Raw genomic sequence first — 9,621 nt, 5'->3', positions numbered from 1 at the left:
GATTAATGTCTCAAAATTAACTAATTCAAAATATATATATATATATATATATAATTAAAAAATATATATATTAAGCGGGCGAATAATATAATCTCATTCCCAGTCTCATTTATACAACAAAGGAAAAATATTCCCCACTCCCTCCCTTATTATCAGTTTAAATGGGAATTTCCTATCCGTTTAGAGTGGGTCTTACGAGCCTCGGTCTATTGATAAAATGAAAAATATTACGATTAATGTCTCAAAATTAACTAATTTAATATATATATATATTAAGCTAGGCGAATAATATAATCTCATTTCTGGTCCCATTTATACAACAAAGAAAAAATATTCCCCACTCCCTCCCTTATTATCAGTCTAAATGAGGAATTCCCTATCCACTTAGAGTGGGTCTTACGAGCCTCAGTCTATTGATAAAATATGAACATACATTTCCATCATAGTAATCTCAGCCACAAATCCAAAATAGTATGATATGAGATACCAAAATAGTATGATATTGATATGCCAAAATAGTATGATATTAGCCAATGATCTACTTACTGTACCAAATAAAGACACGAAAAAGTAACTTTTATATTTTGGTGCTTCTACAAACGGAAGACCGTTGGATGAAAGTCACACATGGACTATTTTAAAAAATGATCATAAATTTATAATTAATGAATACTATCTCCATTGCTATCCGGTCTTCTAAAAAATTTAAAGCAAAGCTAAAAGAGAGCTTTATGTACATAAATATTAGATTCATGTCCTAAACAACTTACCACCAAGCCTTTTTTTTAAGTCCATACCGCGTTCTGCCACAACAAACGTTCCTCAATAAAAAAATAAAACAAGAACAGACAAAATCACGACTAACGAATAAAGGAGCATCACACTGAGCAAAAGCAAAAAGTTCCTTCTAGATGTTCTTCAGTGCTGTCTCCTTCTCTTCTGCTGCGATTCTCAGTACCAAATCAACCTCGAGGTGATCTTTCTTTTTCTCTTTCCCAATCCCACTATGGAAATTTGTTGAATATGCTCTGAATTTAATCTGTTGGCTCCGGGCTTTGTAATCTGTTCTGCTCCGAATCTCTGTTCCTCTACTGCTCTTTCTTCATCAGGAGCTGCGAGATTCTAAGCGTGTTGTGTGATTTTGCTTCTTCAATACTGTGGACGGCCATTGCATTATTGATCTCTTTTCAGCGATGCATGTTAGTCGTAACTGCCGATGCTTGTGGTTTTCTGGTTTTTTGTGTGAAGTTGTTGGAAGAATAGCTTTGGTTATTGCGTTTCGGTTGGTGGATTAATGAGGGGGGCTCCGAAGCACGAGCGGCGGTGGGCGTCAGATACGGTTCCTGGAAATGCGAAGATGAGCGCAGGATCGTCTTCGGGAACGGAAGCGAGTGTGGGGGAGGTGTTTGTCGAGGTCACTGTCGATCTACAGAACGATGATAGAATCGTCCTACGCAGCGTTGAGCCGGCTACGGTTATCAACATCGATAACGCCGCCTCTGTAGGATCTGAAGCTCCGAAGTCTGCTTCGATGTCGAGATCGCCGACGGTTAAGCGGAGCTCGTCCAATCTGTTGCGTCTATTTTCGCAGGAACTGAAGGCGGAAGCGGTTGCTAAGGCGAGGCAGTTCTCGCAGGAGCTGAAGACCGAGTTGAAGCGGTTTTCCTGGAGCAATGGACATTCTACCGATTCCGGAAATGGATTTGACTCGGCGTTGGCCGCTCGAGCTCTGAGGAAGCGGCAAGCTCAGCTTGATCGCACTCGTTCCGGTGCTTGTAAAGCGCTTCCCGGCCTCAGATTCATTAGTAGTAAGATCAATGGCGTCGACGCCTGGAACGAAATCCAGAGCAATTTCGATAAGCTCGCCAAGGATGGAGTCCTCTACCGCTCTGATTTCGCTCACTGCATAGGTTCTGAAATCCTTTCTTTCCGATCTCTCTTACTCCGCAAATTAGATTTTCGTCTCTTCCAACATTTTCTTCTCTCTGGAAAATTTTAGATCATCAAATTCTTAATTTCCTTTCCGTTTGCTAGGAATGAAAGATTCAAAGGAGTTTGCTCTGGAACTGTTCGATGCTCTGAGTCGAAGACGAAGATTGAAGGTCGAAAAAATCAGCAGAGACGAACTCTTCGAGTTCTGGTCGCAAATCACCGATCAAAGTTTCGATTCGCGACTGCAGATCTTCTTCGACATGTATATCATTATCATCCATCTCTTTAAGTTCATGGAAATTATTTTTCCGTAAGCCGAAAAGCAAGAACAGAAAACGACACCGTCACCACCAAGAAACGAAACCGACTCCCGTCGTTTCACAGTTGCCATTTATTTTTTTTAATTTCAATTTTCGTATTTTTACCGATGTCCATTTTTTTTAACAGGGTCGATAAAAACGAAGACGGCCGAATTACCGAAGAAGAAGTCAAAGAGGTAAATTTACTTGCAATTTTAACTCCCTTGATATGAATTTTAAGTTTTTGTGTACAATTATAAATTTTAGACCGTAGTTTCATTTTAAAACTCTCTTAATAAATTTTATATTTTATATTTGATAATATGATATATACTAGAGTTGTGGTAAATTTTTTCTAAAAAAAAATATAATTATCTAATATACATATTACATTAATAACTAAAGTCTTATAAAATTGAGTATATTAAACATTCAACCGTCTAAGTTAGAAACATTCAACCGTCTATCATAAAAATAGGGTAAGATTGGGTTGTGAAACCTATTTTGGGTTGGTCAGATTGACTCAACTAAAAAAAATTCAAATCCTGATTCGTAAAAAAATTAAAACTTGTTAAACCTAAGTTTAAAATCAAACACCAGAGTTTAAGAAATTATTATATATTTTTATTGAAATATAATATTTAGAGTATTTATTATTTATAGAATATATCTTAGATATTATATTTTAATATTCTTTATTTATGATTGATTTACCGTATATTTTATTTTATTTTTAATATTTAATTATTTTATATTTTTCTTCGGCATTAGTTGTAGCTTGTATTTTATTTAAGCTCATGAATATTTATGAGAATAAACACTTTCCCAATTCTATTTCTATTTCTATTTCTTATTCTTTTTCCAATTCTATTTCTATTTCTTATTCTTTTAAGGTTTGATGTCTATTAACACAAAATTAAATTTGTAATTTATTTATTAAAATAAAACATTTAAAAATACAGAGATTAAACGAATGGGTTGAAAAGTTCATTAGCGAAAGTAAGATTTAAACTTTAATAATTTGATTTAGTGGGGTGAGGAAGGTTTTTGTCTCCATTTTTGTGGTATAAAAGCTGCATGGATTTAGCATAATCAACGTGATGCGATTAAATTAAATGTGAATTACTTTATATTCAGACAAATTGGCCTACTCCACGTCAAGATTCTCATATGATTATGATTCTATTTTTTTAATTTTATTTTTCTAGAAGAAGATGACTGGCTCTCTTTCCCTCCTTGGAAGGAAAAGGAAAAGTGGCCTTCATATTCTTTGCATTAGCCTAATACTTTTGGTTTGGCCAACAGAGTGTTATTTTCGTTATTATAAACCATCATATTTAATATTAATCTAATTTACTTTATTTCTTTTAGATTATTATGCTGAGTGCTTCTGCAAACAAGCTACTGAGGCTAAAGGAACAGGCAGAGGAATATGCGGCTCTCATCATGGAGGAGCTGGACCCTGAAAGGCTGGGCTACATCGAGGTTGGTTCCTCTCTGCTGCATATTTCTAACAAAGTTATTATTATTATTATTATTTTAATATTTTTTTACTTACATGCAAGCCAATTAGAACGGAATGAATCTCTCGACTTTGAATTTTATTATTATTTGTTTAACTTTGTCTTGTTGGATGATGAAAGTCCCACTTCGGCTAATTTAGGAAATTATCATGGGTTTAAAAGTGAGGAATACTAACCTCATGCCAGCCTCTTGGGAAAGCCCAAAGTAAAGCCATGAGAGCTTATGTTCAAAGGGGACAATATCATACTATTGTGGAGAGTCATGTTCGTCTAACATGTCTAATAAACCTCCAACTTTATAATATATAATGAATCGGATTATCGGACAAAATTAAAATTTAGGGATAGATTAAATAATTTCTAAAATTTAAAGATCAAATAGACACGAATTTTAATTTAACCATAGATTTAGTTTTTATGAGTTAACAAGAAGTAGAAATGAGAGATTTGATAAATGATTCACTAATTTTCTTTTAAATATGAATTTACAATTTTTTTTTTGGTGATTACGGTGGTGCAGCTGTGGCATTTGGAAGCCCTTTTGCTACAGAAGGACACGTACCGGAACAACAGTCAAGCCCTCAGCTATACAAGCCGAGCATTGAGCCAGAACATACAGGGATTAAGGAACAAAGGCCCCATAACAAGGATAAGAACAAAACTACTCTACTATTTGCAGGAGAATTGGAGGAGAATATGGGTGCTGACATTATGGGCCATGATCTTGGTTGGCCTTTTCATGTGGAAGTTCTTCCTGTACAAGCAGAGGCAAGCCTCCATGGTCATGGGCTACTGTCTCCTTACGGCTAAGGGTGCAGCTGAGACCCTGAAATTCAACATGGCTATCATTTTGCTGCCCGTATGTAGAAATACCATCACTTGGATAAGGTCTACCAGGCTGGGATATTTTGTACCATTTGACGACAATATCAATTTCCACAAGGTACAAACTAACCACACATTTGCTTGGCGTTTATTTAGGAAGACATTAACTTTAGTGGTCAACCTCGTGGGTTCCTTTAAATTAAGCCATGATTATTTAATTCACCTGCAGACGATAGCCGCAGCGATTGGAGTTGGTGTCATTCTCCATGTAGGGAGCCACCTTGCCTGTGATTTTCCAAGACTCGTACAGTCATCTGATCAAAGCTATAATTATGTGAAGGGTTACTTTGGACCAGACAAGCCTACCTACTTAGATTTGTTTAAGGGATGGGAAGCTGTGACTGGCATACTAATGGTCATCTTCATGGCAGTGGCATTCACTCTAGCTACCCGATGGTTTAGAAGGAGCTTGGTTAAGCTGCCCAAGCCATTTGATAGGCTGACTGGTTTCAATGCCTTCTGGTATTCGCACCACCTGTTTGTCATTGTTTACGTTTTGCTCGTCATTCATGGCATCTTCCTCTATCTTGAGAATAGATGGTACTGTAAGACGGTAAGAGTGATGATACTTCCCCACTAATACTCTGTTTATTTGGCTTGAACATGGAATTTATTTTGCACGAACTAGAAATGTCTTATGAGGTATTGATTTTTACATGCAGACTTGGATGTATCTTGGCATCCCAGTTTTACTCTATGCTGGGGAAAGGACCCTTAGATTCTTCCGCTCAGGCTTCTACAGTGTTCGACTCCTCAAGGTTTCTGATAGTACTTACTGACACTGCCGCATAATGTCCCTCGCCCCGATTTCATGCTTAAATGTTCTAGATTCGAATTTCTTTGCCTTCCAATCGTTTCATTGTTCTGCTTATCCAGGTCGCTATTTACCCGGGAAATGTTCTGGCATTACAAATGTCTAAACCTCCTCAGTTCCGTTATAAGAGTGGACAGTACATGTTTGTCCAATGTCCCGCCGTTTCCCCATTTGAATGGTAAATACTATTACGACTCTTGTCAAGTATAATTTCCTCAAGAAAATTTCATTTTTGCGTTGGTATTGTTTTTCGCATTTGCTGCTTTCAGCTTATTATTAATGAATTAACTTCTCTGTAACTCAATTGTCTGCTTCTATGAGTTTTGCCATTTGTGGATTGTGCGCAGTTTTTGACTATATAGCTGTATCCAACTTATTATTTATGTTCGAGGATGGTTGGGAGGGAGTCCCACCTTGGCTAATTGACTAAAGATCATGAGTTTATAAGTAAGGAATACATTTCCATTAGTATGAGGTCTTTTGGAGAACCCCAAAGCAAAGCCATGAGAGCTTATGCTCATAGTGGACGATATCATACCATTGTAGAGAATTCTGATTCCTAACATGGTATTAAAGTCGTGCCTTTCACTTAGCAATATCAATTTCAGGATATATCAATAGAATCCTCAAATGTCGAACAAAGAAGTTGTGAGCTTCGAAAGTGTAGTCAAAATGATTTAAGTGTCGAACAAAGGGTGTACTTTGTTCGAAGCCTCGATTAAGGAGAGGTTGTTTGCGGGCTCCATAGGCCTCACGAGGCTCTATAGTGTACTTTGTTAGAGAGGAGGATTGCTAAGGATTGTTGGGAGAGAGTCCCACATTGGCTAATTGTCATGAGTTTATAAGTAAAGAATATATCTCCATCGGTATGCTCAAAGTGGATAATATTATACCATTGTAGAGAGTCGTGATTTCTAATACATTATGTTCTGTCTGGTTCGCTTTTCACTATTTTCAAGAAACTTAACTGAAACTTGTAGACAAATTTTGTGCGTGAAGGTTTTATACCTCCACGTAGCTTGATATGGTGCCGATCATCTTTGCGTGCAGGCATCCATTTTCGATTACTTCTGCTCCAGGGGATGACTATCTGAGTGTTCACATACGGCAGCTGGGTGATTGGACACAAGAATTAAAGAGGGTATTTGCTGAAGCTTGTGAAACACCAGTTAGTGGGAAGAGTGGGTTGCTCAGGGCTGACGAAACGACCAAGAAATGGTATGTTCATCTTAAAAATCCCTTCATTTCCGAATTCTAGCTCTATCTATGGGTTGCATACTCTTAATGGACTATTTCTCATGCAATGCGTTACAGCTTACCGAAACTCTTGATAGACGGACCCTATGGTTCACCTGCACAAGACTACAGAAATTATGATGTTCTCTTACTTGTTGGTCTTGGTATTGGAGCAACACCTTTCGTTAGCATTTTGAAGGATTTGCTAAATAACATTGTCAAAATGGTGGAGCAGGCAGTAAGTACCTGCAGCATGCATCACTTGATCCTGATATTTCAACTAATATGCATATTTAACAAGCAAAACGTTTAATTTGGAATTTTATGCACAAACATTCATATGATAATCATCAAGCTTTCCTTACACAGGATTCAATTGCAGATGGAGGTAAAGAGTCGGATCTCAGTTTCGGAAGCACGGATTCTTCGTCGACTGCCAGGGTTTCTCCCAAACGAAAGAAGATTCTGAAGACAACTAAAGCTTACTTTTACTGGGTAACCAGGGAACAGGGCTCGTTTGACTGGTTCAAAGGGGTCATGAATGAAGTGGCTGAGATGGATCAAAGGGTAATATAGAATTTCAACTAGATTGTCATCTACATGGATTCGTTTTTATAAACTTCGTGACTTGAAACTTAGGGCGTCATTGAGATGCACAACTATCTGACCAGTGTGTACGAGGAAGGAGACGCTAGATCAGCCCTCATCACGATGGTTCAAGCACTAACTCACGCAAAGAACGGGATGGATATTGTTTCTGGCACCAAGGTAAATTTCGACTATCTAATCAATTTTCTGATATACTAGAGTTTGACCTTTTGTTTTAATTCATATTTTTGGAGCACACATTTTACTTACAGACGCCTTTTGGGAAAACCAAAAGCAAAATCATGAGAACTTATGCTCAAAGTAGACAATATCATATCATTGTGGAGAGTTGTGAATCATGCCTTTAACTTAGTCTGTCAATAGAATCCTCAAATGTTGAACAAAGAAGTTGTGAGCCTTGAATGTGTAGTCAAAAGTGACTAAAGTGTCGAACAAAGGGGGTACTTTGTTCAAGGGCTCCAAAGAAGGAGTCGAGTCTGGATTAAGGGAAGGTTGTTCGAGGGCTCCATAGGCTTCAGGGGAGACTCTATGGTATATTTTGTTCGAGGGGAGGATTTTTGTGAATCATTGGGAGAGGAGTTCCACATTGGCTAATTAAGAGGTTGATCATGAGTATAAGTACAGAATACATTTCCATTGGTACGAGTCATTTTGGGAAACAAAAAAAAAAGTCATCAGACTTTATGCTCAAAGTGGACAATATTATACCATTACGAAGACTCGTGGTTCCTAACCATTTCTTGATCTTTTACTTATGACCTTCAAATCAATGAATTCTTGTTACACGTTCAGTGTAGCCAAATTACCCATGTTCTTAAAGACCCTTTTACTTTCCATGATCAGGTCAGAACTCATTTTGCAAGGCCCAATTGGAAGAAAGTTTTCTCCAGAATTTGTTCCAAGCATTGTAATGCTAAAATAGGTGAGTCCGCTTCAAAAAAATAAACAGTAGGATAAACCACTGAATTTCCTAACCTAATTCTTCTCGTTTTGACATTTGGTATCAGGAGTATTCTACTGTGGAGCACCAATCCTTGCAAAAGAACTTAGCAATCTCTGCTATGAATTCAATCAAAAGGGCCCAACAAAGTTTGATTTTCACAAGGAACACTTCTGAGAAACCAGTTTACGGGTACACAAAAAACCCAGAAAAAGTAGACCTTAGAAACAGAAGAGTATATGCATAAAAATACTGAGACTTTAGGCATTTAGTACTTAGTAACCGTGAAAATTCCTGGTTGAGGAGTCGAAACTTGGTTGGAACTTATCCTTTCCTGGGTTCAAGTTGCAGTGGTAACCGTGTGGCTTGTCTATTAAAGTGATGGGGTAAGGTAATGGATCAGTGATGTCATGATGTTAGGAGGCCCAAATGTGGTACAGCTGCACTGAACTGGTTGGTTGATGATGACCCAATTGGAAGGTGATTGGGTGGTGGGCGATAGGAGCCAACTTTGAAATCCAGAAAGCTAGAGTACTAATGTTTTTAGTCAGTGGTGGAAGTTGGAATAGGATTGGCTAATGGCTATCCTTATCTGCTATGGAGAGAAGAAGAACGAAGTTTTTTTTTTTTTTTTTTTTATAAGGGCGTAAAAACCTCTCCCTAGCAGACACGTCTTAAAACCGATACATAACGGGTTAAGATGGACAATATCTGCTAGTGGTGTGCTTAGACTGTTACAAATAGTATAAGTGTCAGACACCAAGCGATGTGCTAGCGAGGACGCTAGCCTTCGAAAGGGGTGGATTGTGAAATCCCACGTCGAGAATGAAGCATTCCTTATAATAGTGTGAAAACCTCTTCCTAGTAAATGCGTTTTAAGACCATGAGGTTGACGGCGATACATAAACTAAAATAGAGTACTTTCCGATTTGATTAAGGTAAATCACAATTATGGCCCCCACCTGAAATAATGTTCAAGTTTCCCCTATGCTTCAAATTGATAATGAAATGGTAGCAAAAGAATTTTCAACCTTCTAGATATTTTGCTGAGCATCAAAGGAAAGGTTTGTTCTTTGAACATTTAGCTACAGCTGCTTATATCTTGATATGACCCCCACACCTCATGCCAAGGGCAAAGTCTAAGCTATAAATTTCCTCGAACCTAGCAGGAAAAGGAAGAAACCGAGGAAAAAAAAGGCGCCCGTGAGCATAAGGCACTTAGCAATCCACGGAAAGATCAGATGTTTGACCATACTCCAAAGAATAAAATCTAGAACGTTCCAAGTAAAAGCAAGGGTCGTTATTAAAATTAATTTTGGTTCATACTAGGAAAAATGTTTGAGAAATTAAAAAAAAAAAAAAAAAAAAAATATGGAGAATGTG

At 37.6% G+C, this 9,621-nt stretch overlaps 1 protein-coding gene across 2 annotated transcripts; it reads left to right on the top strand.

Moving 5' to 3' along the window:
* Nucleotides 1-986: 986 nt before the first annotated feature.
* Nucleotides 987-9,279, top strand: LOC111808287 (respiratory burst oxidase homolog protein A). Of its 2 annotated transcripts, XM_023694181.2 has the most exons (14): nt 987-1,910; nt 2,035-2,194; nt 2,380-2,428; nt 3,603-3,716; nt 4,275-4,697; nt 4,809-5,192; nt 5,302-5,397; nt 5,516-5,631; nt 6,504-6,671; nt 6,768-6,927; nt 7,059-7,256; nt 7,329-7,457; nt 8,142-8,220; nt 8,306-9,279. In XM_023694181.2, the coding sequence occupies exons 1-14, from the start codon at nt 1,295-1,297 to the stop codon at nt 8,413-8,415; spliced, it is 2,802 nt and encodes a 933-aa protein (XP_023549949.2). In that variant the 5' UTR covers nt 987-1,294; the 3' UTR covers nt 8,416-9,279. The 2 variants fall into 2 exon arrangements, 1 of the variants encoding a protein (XP_023549949.2); XR_015411544.1 differs by lacking the exons at nt 8,142-8,220; nt 8,306-9,279 and having other exon boundaries at nt 7,072-7,256.
* The last annotated feature ends 342 nt before the right edge of the window (nt 9,280-9,621 follow it).

This window comes from Cucurbita pepo, chromosome 13, assembly GCF_057944985.1.
Source record: "Cucurbita pepo subsp. pepo isolate OVF chromosome 13, ASM5794498v1, whole genome shotgun sequence".
In the NCBI taxonomy this organism is placed as follows: Eukaryota; Viridiplantae; Streptophyta; class Magnoliopsida; order Cucurbitales; family Cucurbitaceae; genus Cucurbita; species Cucurbita pepo.
The sequence above is the reverse complement of the archived record's forward strand: the minus strand, read 5'-3'. Positions and strand labels throughout refer to the sequence as shown.